The 19,861-nt window shown below is 34.6% G+C and overlaps 3 protein-coding genes and 1 long non-coding RNA gene across 7 annotated transcripts; 2 read left to right on the forward strand and 2 right to left on the reverse strand.

Moving 5' to 3' along the window:
- Window positions 1-4,457: 4,457 nt before the first annotated feature.
- Window positions 4,458-7,291, reverse strand: LOC119189123. Its single transcript, XR_005112259.1, has 2 exons — window positions 7,030-7,291; window positions 4,458-4,650 (listed from the first exon to the last, which is right to left on the reverse strand). It is a non-coding gene; the product is annotated as an uncharacterized LOC119189123 (long non-coding RNA).
- Window positions 7,292-7,719: 428 nt separating this feature from the next.
- On the forward strand, window positions 7,720-9,268 carry LOC115443654 (U3 small nucleolar RNA-interacting protein 2). The gene has a single exon (XM_030169136.2). The coding sequence runs from the start codon at window positions 7,878-7,880 to the stop codon at window positions 9,222-9,224; it is 1,347 nt and encodes a 448-aa protein (XP_030024996.1). The 5' UTR covers window positions 7,720-7,877; the 3' UTR covers window positions 9,225-9,268.
- A 3,599-nt stretch (window positions 9,269-12,867) lies between these two features.
- On the reverse strand, window positions 12,868-16,618 carry LOC115443642 (serine/arginine-rich splicing factor 2). Of its 4 annotated transcripts, none has more exons than XR_003938637.2 (5): window positions 16,286-16,618; window positions 15,984-16,124; window positions 14,875-15,023; window positions 14,327-14,395; window positions 12,868-13,585 (listed from the first exon to the last, which is right to left on the reverse strand). XR_003938637.2 is itself a non-coding variant. In XM_030169122.2 (4 exons), the coding sequence occupies exons 1-3, from the start codon at window positions 16,465-16,467 to the stop codon at window positions 14,882-14,884; spliced, it is 465 nt and encodes a 154-aa protein (XP_030024982.1). In that variant the 5' UTR covers window positions 16,468-16,617; the 3' UTR covers window positions 12,868-14,395; window positions 14,875-14,881. The 4 variants fall into 4 exon arrangements, 2 of the variants coding, with proteins under 2 accessions (XP_030024982.1, XP_030024981.1); XR_003938636.2 differs by having other exon boundaries at window positions 14,875-15,062; window positions 16,286-16,611; XM_030169122.2 differs by having other exon boundaries at window positions 12,868-14,395; window positions 16,286-16,617.
- Window positions 16,619-17,930: 1,312 nt separating this feature from the next.
- LOC115443646 lies at window positions 17,931-19,591 on the forward strand. The gene is made up of 3 exons (XM_030169127.1): window positions 17,931-18,226; window positions 18,530-18,698; window positions 18,902-19,591. Exons 1-3 carry the CDS (start codon window positions 18,045-18,047, stop codon window positions 19,040-19,042), a joined length of 492 nt encoding a protein of 163 aa, XP_030024987.1. The 5' UTR covers window positions 17,931-18,044; the 3' UTR covers window positions 19,043-19,591.
- The last annotated feature ends 270 nt before the right edge of the window (window positions 19,592-19,861 follow it).

The following is a 19,861-nucleotide window of genomic DNA, read 5'->3' on the forward strand; positions in this document are numbered from 1 at the left end:
CTTACAGTATTTTGTAATGATAACACTCAAAATACTTTCCTCTGACTCGCGACTCGAAACGCAGTACCATAATGTTCATTGTAAAATAACGTCCTATTGTAATTGTCCACCTCTCTGTCCTCGTCCTATAGTTAACCACGGAGAATGAGTAACGCGACTGCCGCGACATAAAGTTTAAAGTAGTACAATATATAATTTTGAGCCACTCTTCCTTTTTGACGTTATGTACGGGACAAATGTACCGCTTCTTATATGTCCTACTCAACAAGTTACTTTTCTTTGCTTGAACAGTAATATTCATTAATGTTTTATTTTTCAGATATTACTAAAGTATTTTCGGACCATATCTACTGCCTTACAAGTAGGTCCCGAAGACACGCGGTATGCAATACTCAAATTGGTTTATTCCAAAAAATATAAAACATTTACGAAAGCGAAGGGAAGACAATTTTACCAGAGGAAAAAAATTGTCATTGTCTTTATTCAAAAACGTCCTAAATATTACAAACTTTTATGCAAGTATTTTACTCTACCATCATCAAGAACTGTAAAAAGCCAAATTAATATAATCGCAGGAATAAATCCTATAATTTTCCACTGTTGGAAATAAAGGAAAAAGATTGTTTTTGCTTTGGTCTTTTTGTCTGTGTCATATGATCCATACAAAGATACAAGAGTTTGCTTCACATTAAAAATGCTCTTTTTCTAACTACGCTTTGGTTTTTATAATAAAAGGCATAAAAAAAAAAATTTAATCAGCCAATAGCATATTATTTCACAAATGGACTTAATAAGATAGAGCTAAATATATTAATACGAACTGTCTTGGAAGATGCCATTGATGCTGGGCTTAACGTAATCAACACAACATGCGAGCAGGCACCCGTTAATGTCGGTCCCATAACAGAGTTGGTTAAAGAAAGATGTAACTAAAGCTGTATATTTACGGAAAGGAAAATACTGGTAACATGACATAATACGCGTTAAAGGACAAATAACAACCCCGTTTATGAGCTGTTGCGGCTGAACATTTAACGGCAAGAGCAGAATTCCAGCAGAATGTCGTCAGTTAGTAGATTTCACACTTTTACTTAACAATTTATTTAATTCATTGAACGGGTGTAGCGATTTTTATTTATTGTAAACTAGCTTTTGCCCGCGGCTCCGCCCGCGTGATATAGTTTTACGTTTAAATCTCTCAAAAGTTATAAAGTTCCCCCCTTTTTGCTACAGTTTTCATTACTGCGCCGCTCCTTTTGATCATAGCGTGATGATATATAACCTATAGTCACAACGTAGTAGTAGTGATACACAACCTTGAAAATTCCTCTAGAGAATTTCCCAGGTTTGTAGGTTTCCTCACGATGTTTTCCTTCACCGTTGAAGCAAGCGATAATTCACAAAGAATATACACATAATATTTTTAGAGAAGTCAGAGGTGTGTGCCTTTGGATTTGAACCTGCGGACATTCGTCTTGGCAGTCCGTTCCACAATCAACTAGGCCAACGCCGCTTTTTTTGTTCACGTATTGTTTATTATTATTTATACAGATATTTTTTATCTTTCACGTTCATATTTAAATGGTAAAAGGTGCTGCCCTTGCTGTCCCATCTTAAAAATAGAATATGTATCTACAAAATGATTAGCAGTCTCATAAGATTGATTTCTTGTGACTACAGTGTTTACGGTCCCTTACTAAAAGATCCTTTAAAATTACCATAAGGGCAAACGACTTTGATTTGAGTTTAAAATAGATAAATTATCAAGTCCAAGTGTGATTCTTTTACTGATGTATCCTTCATGGACAACAGCTTCAGCGTAAAATTAACATTTCAAAATGTTAAAGTGCCTTAAACAAAAATACCATTTCTTAATTTTTCTACTCTGGGTACGATTATGTATTTTTCATATTTTTTGATTACTTAATTTCAAAGAAACAAAAAATAAAAACCCGAGAAATTCTTGATGACGTCACACATACAGTTGAATAAAGTTGTTCCTTGGTCCACCTTTCTTTTTATTAAAAAAACTAAGACATCGTCATTTATCAATGTCAAAAGATAATATTATGCCGGCGCCACAGATAACAAAAATATTTGAACTCATGTGTGGCACGGGAATTTTCGTATTTGTGCAAAGTTTGTTTAAATGTTTACGTATTATCTTGTCATTCGGTATTGGTTTTACGACCACACATCAAGCGTTCAAAGTTATCGAGTTGCTTGAATGAGAACTGATTATATATGGAAACCTAAAAGTAAAAGCCATAAAAATTTAATTTGGTCAGTGTCTGTAATAGAATACAAATACGCAAATACCCGTGCCAAACATGAGTTCAAACAAGTGTTCTAATATTTGTCTGTGTGTGGCACCGGCAAAGACGTTTTACAAATAGACGCGTCATAGACTAACAAAATTGCACATAAAACGGCGCACTATTCACTATAGCATCATGACTGTACATATAATTACAAATTGGCTCGATGAAGTCTTTTAGTTATACAGGTGTCAAATTAACGATATATATATATATATATATATATATATATATATATATATATATATATATATATATATATATATTTATTGTATAATGAATTAATATTATATATATATAACCCTTCTGTGTCGCCTAATAATATTGCATCGTTCAGAAAATATTCAATCGTTCCTGCGTCGACCTGCTTGCTTTAGTTGATGTTTTGTTAATGTTACAACCGGTACCTACATTTCTGCAGCAATTCGCATTACTTCCTTTATATTTTATGTAACAATTATCATTTTGTATACGACTTATTTATGATTTCGTTGTTTGATCATAATGCTCATTTTGTGTTTATTGTATGTTGTAATTTAACCACCACGTAACCCATAATTAATAGTTAAGTGATGGCAATTTAAAGATAATATCATGTACACAAGTGCGAAATTATTTTGCTTTTATCGCGTTAATTGTTCGAATCTCTCCTTTTTTAGTACATACTCTATTTAGATCATATACCCACTGTTATGGTATATATCTAATATGTATTGGCAATTTGTATCGCATTCGCATTTCGCTGTTGATTACTACCCGGTTTCATAGACCTGTTTTAAATCAGTTCTTATTATAATTATTTAAGGTGGTAGCTCAAGGTCCATTTTCATACATTTTGTTTCGGCTTTAATCTGGGTATAAACTGGCCGAAATATCCATGATTATTAATTATTTTTACGTTTTCTTTCAACTGCGAGAACTAATCACTAACTAGACGTGAATTTAAATTCTTTACTTGCCAATACTTGTTTAGTTACCCAGATTAAAGCCGAAACAAAATGTATGAAAATGGACCTTGAGCTACCACCTTAATAGAGGTGTAATACTTTGTAAATCTAATATGGAATGTGAATATCATTAGTACTTACTATAAGCATTTTGTACACAAAATGTTATAGCAAAAAAATAAAATAAAAATAATATTTTCAATATGATGTTTGTCTGATTAACGATCTTATTCTTAGATCTTATTACTATCGAATTATTATGTATTGATAATGATAGAAGTACACTGTAAATAAGATGTCAGAAATATTATACTACGACGGCATAGCAAATACAGATCTGCTTCTAAGTATTTTAATACTTGGATTGCCGTCTTCTGCACTTTTAAAACCGTTTGCAAAATAATAAAACACAATAAACCTGAATCGTGAAACGCAACGAAAATCGCGAACGCCCTCTACCTCACAAGTATGAAGCAGCCGTAATGTCGATTGGCACAAAAACCCAACGAGTAGGCTCTCTATTTCCATATATATTATAATTCTCTTTGCAGTACGGTTTGCATCTTCGTTGACGATACGCGTTTCGAGAATTGGGTTATTTGCGCCTAATGATTGTTTTGTTTTGAAAATATATTGTTACGATTGGAAGTTTATTTGTTATATTTGGACTATTTTTGTTAAGTAAATCTTTAGAAAAAATATTCATTTATTAAATTATTCTATAATAATCTATATCCACAAATACTTAAGATCATACATCTACTAAGAGTACTAAAATTCAGTCGCTACAAAAAATAATAAATTGTACTTGTTTTCCACACTGTACTTTAGCATCGATGTGACGTCATCGAAGCAAGGTGTACAGATAATGTTACCGTGTTATAATATTCATGTATGTGTTGAATGCAAACTGTACTCTTTAGCTGTACGATAAGGTAATCTGTGAGTAAGTGGCAAGATACAATTCTTAATTTGATTAGCAGAAAAATCTCTAAAAATAACATAAAAATGTGTTTTCAACAAAATATCAGGATGGCGTTGTAAAAGTATAGTATTGTTTTCGCCCGTTTGGGGGTTTAGTGGCGAAAAGGTAAAATATCACGTGCGATGATGTCGCACCTAATAAAAATATAAAAATAGGTATGTTTAATGTGTGTAAGTATCAGTTATCTCTTGATATGAGAACAAAATCAACTATGTTTAAATCTGCTTCGCATTTATAAGTAAGGGTATTTAATAAGTTTATCATATGTCGGAAGGAAACGAAAGATAACAGCATCATGACATACCTTGTAATGTTCTGTGTTATACGGACTGTGGCTTTCCAAAACAACATTCCTAGATGGCGGCAAATTCCTTTTCGTGTCACATCAGAGAGACCGCTCCTGTTAATTATAAATGAGTCTATGACATTGCTGTCGCAATGCCAGTGAGTAGGCTATCAGGACTTATAGAACTGATACTGGATGGTTATATTGTCAAGATTAGAATAGTAATTTAGTACAAGTTCAGTCTCGTAAATATAAGTTAGAGCCAAAGCTTTATATTAGTCCTAAGGGTGCCAAAAATAGTAAACAGGTAACGCGACGTTCCAGGTTCTGATTTGGTACATTAAGTAAGTGCATAAACTAAGCCGCAATTGTTATAGCGCCTTTTCGGCATCATCTCAGAGTTAGATTACTAATGTGAAAGCACAATTAAATCGGATCCTCCCCCACTCTACGAGGGAAGTACCGGGCGATTGCTGGTCGCCTCCCGCCGGATGACTCACGGATCACCGCTTTGTGGCTATAAATTCCCCACCATAAGGGATCGCTCAGAGCATCAGACTCCATTAGGTAAGTGGAATCGATCGGAGTACCGATTCCGGTAAGGTGGGATCGATCGGAGTACCGATCCCGGTAAGTGGAATCGATCGGAGTACCGATTCCGGTAAGGTGGGACCGATCGGAGTACCGATCCCGGTAAGTGGAATCGATCGGAATACCGATTCCGGTAAGGTGGGAATAAGGATGTAGGTAAGTAAGGAATAAGGATGTACGTAAGTGGAATCGCTCAGAGCATCAGATCCCAGAGGTCGTGGTTGTAAGTTCCTCATAGAGTAAGTAATATACTACGTAAGAAGAGGCGGCACTTAGTACATTGAATTTGAGCTCACGCACACATACGTGAGTCCAGTAGAATTACATTTTGTACCAACATTACGCAGAAAAAATGATACGCAAGGCTGCCAACTTACTATAAATCTGCTCGTTTCTAGGAACGTTCCTTATTTAATCGATATTATCGATAATTTTGTATCGACAGCTTTATATCGATAAATTTGCTGATCATAAATCTTACACTGGTATAAATTATGATTGAATTTAGAATATTAAAAATAAAACGTCCACAATTTTTAATAATTCCCTTTATTTAATTAGAAAATACACAATATTATCACGTGAATTTCTTATGTATAAATTGTATAATGTTTAGGTCTCCTACTTAAAAATTCATAACACTCCAGTTTTCCGTTATTTATTTCCAATTTTATATGGAAATTGAAAAATTTTATACCTTACAGATATGATCTTTTTCCGTCTAATCAACAATTACTATGATACAATTATTGCAAGGGCAAATTCATAGATTTCACACGTGCCTTTTTTGATTAGGTTACTAAGCATAGAATTGAAACTCCATAATCTAGAGTATTCTCTTCAACGACTACCTGAGGTTGTAAATTTGAATTAAATATACATCACTTTTATGTAATCTTTTAAATCATAATATAAATTTTCTGTTACCGGTGTAGATCAAGTGGATACTTAACCATAAATATATTTGACTTTGGGTACTTTTGTATGCCACAAACCTCACATTTTTATACACATTAATTCTTTTCCCCATTCTCGCACACAAAATCAATAAACTACACAAATGTAAACAGAATTAGAGTCAATATCTCGGAATAATAAGAATCACTATCTCGTAACACACACTACACAAATTCCTTCAAGAAGAAATATACACAAAACGAAAAAGCTGGCTCAACTCAACGTATTCGGCATAAAACATAACTTATTATTGAACATAATCGCAATAATACAATTTTTTTGCAAATAAACTTCAACAATGACAAATCTACCGTCAATAATGGCGGCAAATTATCAACTATCATGGTAGCCAACATACTTTCAAAATTTATTGGATTATTATGTTGGTACAAGATGTTACGATGAGACATCCTTTTGTCAACCAAAACTAAACTCTATGTAACGGCATTAAGATATATAATCATTCATCATTACACAAAATGTTCTAAGTGTCCACCCCCTGAAGTTCCTCTCCACACGGAATCTCTCCAGACGAGAACATACGGCGAGATATTCATTTAGGTAAGTTACAAGTTATACGGACATACTATCACTCTGGAACGACACGACGTCTCAAATGTAAATGTAAGTATAAACACCCTTCAAATTTGTCATATGTAACTTCTCAGTTTGGAGACATTAACACGCTTACCGCGGGTAGATGTCTAGTTTACACGGTAAATTCTGTATACAGGTAAATTAAGCTAAGTAAATAATCATTCACTGTATGACAAACAAGTTAGAGTGTTATAAGTTATATGTGCCGCATTCAGTGTTGCACAAATCAAAGTGAAATGAATGCAATGTGAATAAAAGGAAAACTTAAACCAACTCACATGTGTGAATAGCAAGTAAAACATAAACTCACTCACTTATAAATCTAAAGTGAAACAAAAGCCAACTCACATGTGCGAATAGAAAAGTAACACAAAACCCACTCACATTTATATGTTTAGATCTTTAGTTAAACACAACTTCAAAAGTTCTACTTAAATGGCGCGCATTTGTACTTTCGGCCATATTGTAACTTTATAGTCAGGGAATGTTGGTACTACAGTAAACCACTCACTCACTCATGCAAGATATATTCTGTACGCGGTACTCTCAACAGAAAAGTGTGCAAAACTCACTTAATACACATAGACGATATAGTATTCTATCTATGGACAATATTTATAATATAATATACTTATATTTGGTGAAAGATACTCACAATATCTGCGTAAATATAGGAACATACTCACAATATCTATGTATACATTAGCAAATACTCACTTTGGTGTTGCCAGGCTTTCAATGATTTCGCGACCTTTCGCGACAAGTATGTAATATACTTAACTAAATTTCACAATTTCGATATTTCTCGTCGATATCTTTCACGTTCGTGACTGTGACGCTGTATTTGAACAGGTAATTGTCCACTAGCGACGAAAGCGTTGAGAACGAATCCGATTCCGTCATTGTAAAACTGCAAGTCTATAACTACTTACTAAAAAAAATATTCAATCCAATCCAATTTTTTGTTTGGCTGTAAAAAAAATATATCGATGCATCACTCTTATAAATAGTTGGACAATTGGCGTTTCGTTAACTTTTTGATCAGTGACAACCTACATAAAAGAAAAGAGATGTCAACTGTCATCAGTCCATTTGTCAATGGTTTAAATTTGAACGTGCACTCTACATGTGATATTTTGTGTCTACAAAATATATTGAATTGAACTTATCAATAAAACATCATTCCAAAAGAAGAAATGTCATCATCTTTTTTCTTAAAAGGAAAATCTAGGCACGTGCAGAAACGAAAGGGTGAAAAAATAAAGAAAAAACAATCGAAAAGGCCTACTGGTCCTAACCTCGAAAATGGTCATGATTCTTCCGAAAGCGACCTAGATCTTAAAAAGTTTTCTGACGTAGACGAATCTGAGAGTGATCATGAAACCGCGGAACAAAAGAAATTACGTTTGGCCAAAAAGTATTTAGAAGAAATCGAACAGGAAGAAGCCAAACGGGCTGAAGAAAAAGAGCTTGATGATGCTGTTGAGAAGCGTTTACAAAGGGATTACCTGGAACAAACAGGTAAATTAAAAGTAGAAATCGCAGATTCATACGAGCAACCAAAGGAGGAAGACATAAGACTTATACGGTGTAAAGAGCACCGCTTAACTCTAACATGTCTGTGTGTAAGTGGCAATGGTTTTGTGTTTAGTGGTAGCAAATGCGGTACGATAGTTAAATGGAGCATAAAAGAAAAGAAAAAAGTTGCAAGCTTAACATATAAAACACATTCAAGTTTACTCAAAGGGGGTATTTTGTCTCTGGCAGTGTCAACAGATTCAAAGTTTTTGGCTTCATCAGATGAATCAACAAATATACAAGTGTGGGACCCAACTAGTTTCAAACATTTGTATACATTCAAAGGACACAAAGACATTGTAACTGGCCTTGTTTTTAGGAAGAATTCACATGATTTGTACTCAGCAAGTAAGGACAGGTCTGTTAAAATCTGGTCACTGGATGAAATGGCATATGTGGAGACATTATTCGGACACCAGTCACCTATTACATCAATTGATGCCTTGACTCGAGAACGAGCAATTACCTCAGGAGGCAGAGACAACACAGTCAGAATATGGAAAATTGTTGAAGAGTCACAGCTTATATTCAATGGACCTGTTGGAAGTCTTGATGAAGTCAAACTTTTAGATGAAGAGCATTTTGTATCTGGCAGTGACAATGGCTCCTTGTGTGTGTGGAGTGTGATGAAGAAAAAGCCATTAAGTACGGTACAGGAAGCTCATGGCTCTGAGAATGGTGTTCCCCGGTGGATAACAAGTATCGCTACACTTATCAATTCTGATGTTTTTGCCTCTGGTTCGTATGATAATTATGTAAGGATATGGAAAGTACAAGATTCATACAGGAAAGTTCTTCCAGTGTTCAGTGTAGAGATAAATGGATTCATCAACTGTATGAATTTTACTGCTGATGGCAGTAGACTTTATGTGGCCATTGGTCAGGAACATAAGACTGGCAGATGGTTTAAATTAAGCAGTGCTAAAAATGGACTTCTAGTTGTTAATTTCACAATCAAGTCTTAACAGATATTTGTAGTTATAACAATAATATATATATTTTAAAAAAAGTCCTTTATTATTTTTGGGTTTCTTTCCCTGGTATTTCTGAAGGTCCACCCTGTTGATAATGCATATTTGATTTAGTTAATTTTTTTGATTAAACCTGTCGATATCTTTGTGAGCCTAACAAATGTACCGACACTTGTTAAGCTTATAAACTTTTATATGAATACAACTTTTTAAAATTAAGTGACCATGTTGAGGGCAGCCCACTAACCGGTCCCCCTGATGCAATTCTTGTGCGTTCGGTCACCACACCAAATGCACGAGGGGCACATTTGCCGCGTCCCTAGGCACACAGTTCAGTGTGTAATGTGTAAGTATCAGTGGCGAAGCGTCCATACAAGCCGATTCCTACCGAGTTACCTTTTGCAAATTAGTTAAAAATAATAAAATAAAAACACAACAATATAACTAGAATAATAATAGAATATTCAAACAAATCGTCTTATACTTATTCAATTAAATCAATACGTCAACTAGTTATCGTTATCGGTAGTTCATATAAATTTGTTAATTTGTAACTCGCGCGCAATGCTCGCGCCTTATAGTGTTCGAAGTGAACCCGGCCGTGCATAGCTTCCCTCGCGATATTGTTGTCTCTTTCACACGCAGCGCGGTGTCTTTGTCTAATCTTTTGGAAGTGACGTAAAGATACATGTGTGCGTGCGTGTCTGTGTACTTCAGGGTAACCCGAGAATTTGCGGCTTCATGTTGAGCTATTGGCGCGAAATATTTGTAATAATTTAGAATGTATAATTAGTGTTTGTGCGTTATTAAATTCTTGTTGGACTCTTTTAGGTACCGTTATTCAAATTATGTGATTATTTTGTAAATTTAAAGACTAGACTTATACTTAATGTTTATGTTAGAAGGAAAATGTTAAGTATTATATTTTACTGATTTTAATTTCAGGTGGGGCAAGTGCGCCGACGGGGTAAGTGCACCTGCCCTAAAAAAATCTAAAACTATTGATGTTATACAATTACTGCAATCTTATATCTATGCTACTAACTGAAATACAGTTCCACTAAAAAACACAAATGGCTCTGTTCATTTTAATACGATTTATTCGCCATTTTATTTTAAGTGTCATTTAGACCTGTAAACAGAGATGACCTCGTGAAAGATAACATGAAATATTTCAAGATATATAACAAATTTCTGTAAACCAGTAAGGTGAATACATAGTTTAAATCTTTTATTTTAACTTCCTGCCTGAATTTTATTTATATACACTAAAATAAAGGATTTTTTAGCAATGAGAAAAAATGTACCTCAAAATTGTCGAGTAGGGCAAGTGCGCCACAGTTAGTAGTCGTATGGCGCACTTGCCCCTGATCCATATATATATAACCAACCTTTTTTGAGAATATGTTTTACTAATATGAATTATTATTAAAATGTTATACTTAACAGCATAATTTTTTGTACTCAAGGTATTTTGTTTTGAGCCGACTTAAATAAAAGGGCGTATTAGTTAATTCGTCGTATATTTGTTGTTTTAGATGGTTCGTTTTTACAAAAGAAAAACTGAAATACCTTGGTCTAGACCAACTTTACGTGAAGAGGTTGTAAATGTTCGATCAGGCACGTTATCTGGGTATAATGCAGCTAAAACATATCAAATATCATAAAGTCAAATTCTAAGTAATTGAGTTATAACGCATTCAAAATCGTTAATTCCTTCATTTTTGTATGTATTTTTTAGTTTTTAGAAATAAAATGGATTTCGTATTAGGGCTACCATTTTTTATTACAACATATCCGCACACAAAACTCTAATATTAATACCTAAATATAGCAAAAGAAATTGTAAAATGTTTTGAAGCCCTGATTTACAAATATATGGCGCACTTACCCCGAATTTGATTTGACAGCCATAATTTGTTATAATATTGAGTGATTAAAAATTATCCAAGAGCAATACGAGTAAAACCTATTTCTCTATGGACTAAAATTAGTGTTTTCTTCATAATGTTTCATATTGGCGTTTTTTTGTACACAGGCGCACTTACCCCATTTCCGGAGGCACGTGCGCCTACTTCCATTTTTTTTACTTTGAGCAATATATTATTAATTTATGGTCCGATTTCCTTGAATGGCTATAGGTTGTTATCACAAAATACCAAATATCCTTAAAGTAATAAAATTACATTCTTAAGTCAGCACAAAAAGAAATTATTTTGCATTGAATCCAGCTATGAAAATTTTATGGCGCACTTCCCCCGACTGACCTTATATGTTAACTGTAGGTAAAAATATTTCCTCGGGTTCCCTTTTGAAAATTTTCACCCTTCGCCACTGGTAAGTATACCTCATGGTTGCTAATTATACATCGAGGCCTCTAAGGGTTCGCGAACATTTCCCCTCCCTCTCCCTTCCAACTATCCCGAGAGGGTTCCTTCTACTTCCTCTTCTCTTCCTTCACTCTATCCCTTCCCTTCTTCCTCCCAGGTCCTGAGACCGGATAGCCGTGGGTCGCCAGGGTACCGTCCACTGGCACCCTCGGTGATAACGGTAGGGCCTACCAACGCTTCATAGGGACTGCCGTGGTTGCTAATCCGGGGGATCGCCTGAAAGTGCACCGTTCGCAGGGCACCCACGGCAGCTCACAAAAAAAAACTGTCTAGCGGGTTACGAAACTAGGCTCAGAATGGTCACTGGGAGAGGATAAGACATTAATGATTATGGATCTGCGTAGCGTAGCAAACTAATAATCTAACCATTACCATATGGGCTGGAACTATTAGAAGGGTCAGGGGGACGGAGAACGCGGCAAGGACGGAACTGCGTTCTTGTAGACTAGTTGTATTGAGTATTTACCATTATCATGTGATACGCCTCCAGAAACTTTTATTTTAAGATGGTATGATGGTCATGTTGAGGCCGATTATAAAGTTGTTCAATCATAAAGTAAAAAGAATGTAAGCACTGTTAATACAAAGTGATATTTCAATCTCCTGTTTCGAATGTAACTGGTAACAATACGGCCCTAATCTATTGGTAAGAAGATATTGCCTTGACCTTGTCACATTTCCCCGTATAACCATGTATAGTAAAACGGGGTTAATAGAAACAATCTAGACTTTCAAACCGACTTTAATAATATCAATTGTAAGTTGCGGGTAATAAAGCTGCTTTCATTGTGGGAGTCTTGTTATTTTACAACCTAATTACAATTTTAAAACCAAATTATAATCTACGTAGGAGGAAAAGACAAAAACCTGGTCAATTTCTATTTTCCCGGAATACGGGGTCAATAGATACGACGTATGGGGTTAATAGAGAAAAGTGATAGGGTTGTCAAAATATTTTATATTAGGTAGTATGACGTCAGAGATAATGAAATAAGTGTACATAATATATTCGAAAACCTTTTTATTAATATTAAAATAATCCCAACCATGTGCAAAAAATGGCACACAATATATTTAAGAAAAAAATACATTAAACTTTCGCAATATAATTGATTTCTCAATTGCTTAAGTATGTAGTTAGAATTTCTTAATTTTGGACTTCTGTAAGCATCTTTTTTGAAATTTTGGGAACGACATAAACGTGGGTGCAGCCACAAACAAAAGCTTGTGTGTAATGAAACAATACATCATGTAAGATAGTTTTATTGACGGTAAGTAAAACTACACAGAATCCAGTGCCAGGCGCCTGCGAATGTAATGATTCTTCTTTCTTCTATCTTTACAAACATACCTATTTCTCTTACCATGTACAAAAATCATTTAAGAGGTTAAATAGCAAAATGTACTCTTGTCTGGAGGGCAGGGAGGGTTTTATATTTTTTACCGATAAACCTAGACGCGCGCAAATCTGGAAATCACAGCAATCGGAACAGGAAACTGCCACAGCAAACAGGCCAGCGAGCAGCACCGGCCTGCCAAACAAATGTAAATGTTAGTTTGGACTCTGCTCATCAGCCTCCATCTCCATACTTCGATCTTTAACACTTAACATAGTAAGCTCAAAATGTGAATCAGTTTAATTTTATGGATAATTGCCGTGCTGACATTTTCAAACTTAACTGCAAAGTATTGTATATAATAGTATGTATGGATTAAAATGAATCTATACATTGTTTTACGGGCAATCAGAACCACTTGTTACCTCAAAGTTGAAGTCTTCATTTTTGTTAATGTGTTTAATGTTCCTATTTAATGCGTGTCTCGGCTCGTCAATAATATAAATGTTTACTCATAACTTTCATTCTGCAAAAACAGCAATTCAGCAGTTGTCAGCAACCGCAAACAACAGCAACAACCCACACCCCTCCCCGCATACAGCCTCGCTCCCCGCGCTCTCCTCACGCCCTGAGCATACCAATATATCAGTTAATGAAGGAAACTAATTCATTTATTTGTAAAATCTTTTACATATGTTATTGGCTTGAATAATAAAGGCCTTGTCATGCAAGTTTACAATAACTTAAAAAAATTAAAACATAATTGTACAAGTACAAGAGACCCAGCACTCAAGATTGTCTCGAATATGACATTGCTTTAAAACTAATATATAAACTAAGGTCTTCATGTTTATATGATATAGTCAGATTTACCACAAATGAAGAGGTCACAAATTAATTCCCAATTTAGCCCAATTATCCCGTGTGGTGGTACATGATCTTCTATTTTGTAATAATGAACCTGAAAGTATATCTAACCACTGCATGGCATTACACCTAGGTGTGGATTAATTCACATATCCTAAAAAGAATTTATTTGAAATTGTTACAAATCAAGAACATGACTATTATAAGTTAAAATACAAATTGTTTTAATATTAACTTAAAACTAACAAATTAAACAACTAAAAGTTTACAATAACAGAAATAATAAAGCCCAATTATGTAGTGAAACAAATTCATGATTTTGTGTGCTACAATGGATCAGTCACACACCATGGAAAAGTAAAGAATACAATATTGTTTGTTAGACAGTAATATATCTAATGAAGGGGGAACTTAAGAATAATTTGTTGCATTAACATTTTGCCACTATGTCAATCATAGTTAGGTCTGTGGATGGCTTATCATAACTGATGAGTCATAGTACCTTTGCTAAAGGCTGCTCAGTCATGTGGTAACAGCACTTCAGCTCACTAACGGTACTCTCTCACTCAACCTGAGAAAAAACAAACATATATTAGCTAAGTGAATGTAATTAATACAAACACACAACTTATTAATTTTGTGTTAATTTGCAATTTAGAGCATTATTGTTCAAATCTGATAGGTCAATATTCTCAAGAAGGATAATGATTTAATTTTTTAACGTATTGTCCATCAAAACTAGATCACTTAAAATTTGTAACACTATGACAGTCTCACTTATAAAAATGTCGGAAAGCTATGCTTGGTTAAAATACGAATTTACTCAATTAGATGTAAGCTAAAACTTGCCATCTTGTGTCTTAATTATAATTAGGTTTAAACTAGGAACCGGTCATGTTTTTGACAGCTATTTAAACAATTCTTAACCACCTCTTTACGCTAAAACAAGTTTATAAGTAAGACTGTATATGTATAAATTATCTAGAATAATGAATGACGATATAACACTAAGTACTATAACTATTAAAGTTTGTTAAGTAAGACAAGTACCAATATCTCAGTGCCTGGAGCGGGATCGCGAGCGGCTGCGGCTGCGAGAGCGGCCACGCGAGCTCTTGGAGTCAGAGCGCGACCGGGACCGCGAACGGCTGCGGCTACGGCTACGCGAGTACGAACGCCTCCGCGAACGGGATCGGGACCTGGAGCGACGACGTGAACGAGACCGTGAACGGGAATAGCTAAAAACATAACCATCACACCATATTACGCATGTGCCTGGTCACCGCTGACATTGCATCACCTGCCCGACTGCCAAAATAAAATCTGTCCTGTAACCATTACATATTTCATAGGACCCAAGAGTTCCCAACATAAGTCCCAGGTGAAATAAATTAACATGAACTCTAATTTAATTGCATTTATATGAATGGTGGTGATTAAATTTTTTAATAATTTTAATACCTCTAATGATAAAGAACTAAGAGATTGCAAGAAGAAAGTATTTCTATAACATTAAAGGAAGTATAAAATCTATATGAAATTACATATTTTACAGTGATTTCGTAATTATGGTTTTCCTAACCAAGCCAAATGGTATTTGCTATAAAATAATTAAAGTTGTTACAATGGGATTGGGGACTATAACTATATCTTATTTTTATACCATTTTTCCTGCTTAAAGGTATTAAAAATCTTCATTTATTTTTTAGTGGATAATAATAGTTATGTAATTGTTGTTCATTCCTATGCTTATGTAAGAGATGCGTGACAGATTTTGATCTAGAGTCTGCACACACACTGATCCAATGTAGCAAATTCTCTTTGTCGCTTACTTGTTTGCTGCACTGACAGTGGCCCCACACAATAAAATGTAGGGCCACAATCATAGCTTGCAATCTAAACAATTAAAATAATTACCAAGTTTATTAAAATTTTAGATGTAACAAAACAATATTAAATTTATAATTTTTGAAAAAGTACATTTCAAGTGTGATTTGGACTCTTGTGGTATATTTTTGAGGTCGGGTTTGTAGATTTGTAATGGATATGTTTAAAACCGTTTTCATAATACATACATGAAGATTAACATCAGATGTTGCCTGAAAATATAAAGAAATGGGTTATCGATATTATGATAAAACTGTAACTTTTGTAAATACCTGCGTCGACGATCGTATCGGCTTCTATATGGCGAAGACGGACGCCCATAGCGGGCCATCTGCACGCGCAACTCCCTGCCATCCAGCATGCGTCCATCCAGGGAATCTAACGCTTCTTCCGCATCACGTCGGTCGAAAAACCTACATACAAAATATGATTTACAATCACCTCACAAATAATAAGAAATACACATTTACTTAACCACAATCAATTAGTGATGATGCTTCCACGGACAAAAAAAATATGCTTTATGCTATTTTTACGGCATCTATCGTCAACGTTACAATTAATTATTATTTACCTGACAAATGCAAATCCACGGCTTTCTCTTGTGTACCGGTCTCTAGGAATATAGATATCACCGACATCTCCGCATCTTTCGAACACGCGACGAAGATCTTCAGGCGTCGTTCTATAGGTCAAATTATCCACTTTGAGCGACACCATGCCGTCAATCCGCGGCGGTGGCCTTCCGTAACTCATTTTGATCTATTTTATTATTGTTTTCACTTAATTTTATTCCCCTATCACACACTTAAAATGGCGTCACATTAAAGAAAGGCCGTTCTATTTCGTCGCACGTATGTACAAGCCAAGCGGTAAATTAATATGGCGGCCGGATGAAATCAAACGGATATACTGGTTAGTGTAATGTTGCCAGTATTATCTAGCAAATACTGAAGCATACATTTATAAGCTGCCAACAAAGTAAAAAAAATAAAATAAAAAAAAGTAATAGAAATCTACCGTTTGAATATTGCTATTTATTACATACATATTAAATTACATAAATTGATGAACGTGGAGGAAACGAGAGAAGTAAGCCAGAATTATACAGTGACAATCCATAGTTTCTGCTTACCCTTATGGGATAGAGGCGTGATACTATGAATGTATAATATTATGGTTAATTTTATCGTCTCGGCATGTCTAAGGCTAGTGCAGATTATGGTGGGTCTCGTCGAATAAGAAAAATCCTCCTAATTCACTTTTGTAGTCCTTATATGAATTATTGCACACCACACGCATGACACACAAGGTACTATCGCAACGCACTCAGAGAGTAAGTAATATACTAAGAAACTCGCAACGGTGGATCGATTATTATTATTATTATTGTTTGTTATCAGGCAGGCAGTATATTTAACTGATATGCCTGTATCCTGTAATTCTCAATTCCAGTTTCACTTCCCAGCAAAATATTTGATTCCTAGGCATATTTTTGCGACGATGTTATTCGTTGTGATGTGGCCTGTCCTAGTCTTTGTTATTAAATAAATACAGAAAAGTTTAAGATTATTAAAGTATGATAGTGAATTAACTAGTAGATATATTGTTAAATTATTTAATGAGGAAACTAAGTAGAGAATAAATAATAATAATTAATAAGTTCAAGTATAAAATTAATTATAGTATTTCATTAAAATCAATTAATATTTTATAAAGTAATAGAGAAATAACAATTCTATTTGCTATAGCAACTATATCAAGAGTAAAGAGTATTATAAAAGTACAATGATCTTTACTTCACATACTATATTATGTAATTCCACGGTATGGAGTCGTGATATATGGGCCCACAGTATTAAATATAATAAATAATCCCAACTCCCACTGCTGAGCACGGGCCTCTTCTAATATTGAAAGGGATTAATAGGCTTTAGTTCACCACGCAGGCTTAGTGTGGATTGGTAAACATCACACACTCTTAAAATTCTTATAGAGAACTTCTCAGGTATGCGGTTTTCCTTTCGATGTTTTCCTTCATCGTTAAAGCAAGTGATAATTCACAAAGAATACACACAATTTTTTGAAAAGTCAGAGCTGTATGCCCATGGGATTTGAACCTGCGGACATTTGTTTTGTTAGTCCGTTCCACACCTAAGTAGGCTATCGTCGTTAAAGGTATGGACAATTATTATATAATTCTTTTTGGTATGAACGTTACCATGGAAATACTTGTTTATCGTCACGATGTTATTTACCTTCATGATAGATTATTGACAAATTCGTGTTAAACTTACTTAAGAAATTTAATAGTTTTCCATAATTTCTTTATAATGTCTGGGATCAAACAAGTTCGTAATAAAAGGCTTCTTCCGGATTTAAGAAAAGAGGGTGAATTGAGTAAAAATATTGTTCTTTCTACAAAAGAGAAACATGGTGTTCCTGTAGGCTCCAGACTGTTTTCACATCACACTCTAGCGAGCGTGAGAAGATTAAGTTTTTACCACCCCTTCTTGTAAGGACTGGTTGTTCTCTTTAATTTTAAATAACTATAACAGCTTATGCAGCTAGTCAAACTTAATTATGTCAATGTTGAGTCGGGAATAAACTCAAGATTTGTAATATTATTTTTTATTAGATCGTCAGCATTTATAGCTGCGGTATGTCGTAAAGGTTTAATGAATCTCAAAATTAGGTTTTGCTACTATAGCAATATTGATGCCAATTAAATACCCCTAATAATGTATGTATGTGGAATTGCTATAATAATGTACAAGCTGCGTTATCAGAAGAATAATCTAGTAAAGTTCATTTTCAGTTCGCAGGACGATAATTTAGATTTGATACTCGCTGCAACTTACAACCATTCAACAGAGAAGTTTGCTGACAAAGAAGACCTGTACCTGCAGCCGGAGACCCATGGTTGTGACACTTGGCGACGCTTGAGAAATACTTATGACAAAAGGCCGCCAGTAATGGTTCCGCTGGTATTTTTTTTGTATTTTATTTAAAATATGATATAACACGTACCTGACGTGGACTGATATCATTTTGTAACATACAGAATATACATAAATGTAATTGTTAAGATAGGGCATGAATTTACTCAATATCATCATGGCGTCATTTCTCTAATGATGGCTTCATTGCTAGGCGTTTACATACCTACTATAAAATTATTTTGTTTCAGGGCCATCCGATGAAACGCGGTGGTATTAAAGAGCGCAGATCACCGTTTAGCGTGAAACTTATGAATTCAGGTGTACACTCATCACAAACAAATCCTGGATACAGTAGGCAACCTGCTGGTGGCGCCATCTTTTTCTATTAGTTTATTTTTATTTGGGAATGGACGCAAGTGTGTGATAATTTACGTTGCACCATATATCTCTCAGAGACAAGTCGGGGTAGAAGGGAAGTTAAAAGTATGCTTCTTTTAATATCCTTTGGTTTACAGAGCCTTTCTTACTGATTCGCCGGATTTTTTACGTTCAAAGGACCAATACAGGGTTTGATACTGTTTATAAGTACAGATTAATGGCATTTTCTCAAGATAACCCCCTTTGTAAGTCGCTATCCACGTTTGTATGTCGCCGATACGAATGTTATCATCACACGGTCAAACCCCAATTTTAAAATATATTTTATCTCTAATTAAATATTGTTTTGGTAAATATTATAATTTGCATAATTATAAAAAATTTGGTTTACGAATATTATTCACCCGTTTCCAAAGATGTATGTCCATGTAATATTCATTTTTACAGAAATATTATGAATTTTAATAACTACTTTGGTTGTTAAATTCTTTGGTCAGTACAAAGTAATGTTATGCAATGTTGCCCTTGTTAATATGCCGAATAAATACATCGAAACAGAATTTGAATTAATTATTTTTATACTTAATAATTATATTATATATATTTCCTGCTAATATTATAAATGCGGCGATAGCCTAGTTGGGTGTGGGACGGACTGCCAAGACGAATGTCCGCAGGTTCAAATCCCAAGGGCACACACCTCTGACTTTTCTAAAATCATGTTTGATTCTTTGTGAATTATCGCTTGCTTTAACGGTGAAGGAAAACATCGTGAGGAAACCTGCACATCTGTGAAGTTCTCTATAGGAATTTCGAAGGTGTGTGAAGTC

This window comes from Manduca sexta, chromosome 12 (genome assembly GCF_014839805.1).
Source record: "Manduca sexta isolate Smith_Timp_Sample1 chromosome 12, JHU_Msex_v1.0, whole genome shotgun sequence".
In the NCBI taxonomy this organism is placed as follows: Eukaryota; Metazoa; Arthropoda; class Insecta; order Lepidoptera; family Sphingidae; genus Manduca; species Manduca sexta.

What these genes read in the sequence shown, in the direction of transcription:
- LOC115443642 (XM_030169121.2), bottom strand. Translation starts at nt 16,467, where the DNA reads ATGAGTTACGGAAGGCCACCGCCGCGGATTGACGGCATGGTGTCGCTC. An exon ending in CGTGGATTTGCATTTGTCAG is followed by an intron (nt 16,125 to 16,285) that starts GTAAATAATAAT and finishes TTTTGTATGTAG; the next exon opens with GTTTTTCGACCGACGTGATG. An exon ending in CGATACGATCGTCGACGCAG is followed by an intron (nt 15,063 to 15,983) that starts GTATTTACAAAA and finishes TTATGTTTTTAG; the next exon opens with CTATTCCCGTTCACGGTCTC.
- LOC115443646 (XM_030169127.1), top strand. Translation starts at nt 18,045, where the DNA reads ATGTCTGGGATCAAACAAGTTCGTAATAAAAGGCTTCTTCCGGATTTA. An exon ending in AGTTTTTACCACCCCTTCTT is followed by an intron (nt 18,227 to 18,529) that starts GTAAGGACTGGT and finishes GTTCATTTTCAG; the next exon opens with TTCGCAGGACGATAATTTAG. An exon ending in CGCCAGTAATGGTTCCGCTG is followed by an intron (nt 18,699 to 18,901) that starts GTATTTTTTTTG and finishes ATTTTGTTTCAG; the next exon opens with GGCCATCCGATGAAACGCGG.
- LOC115443654 (XM_030169136.2), top strand. Translation starts at nt 7,878, where the DNA reads ATGTCATCATCTTTTTTCTTAAAAGGAAAATCTAGGCACGTGCAGAAA.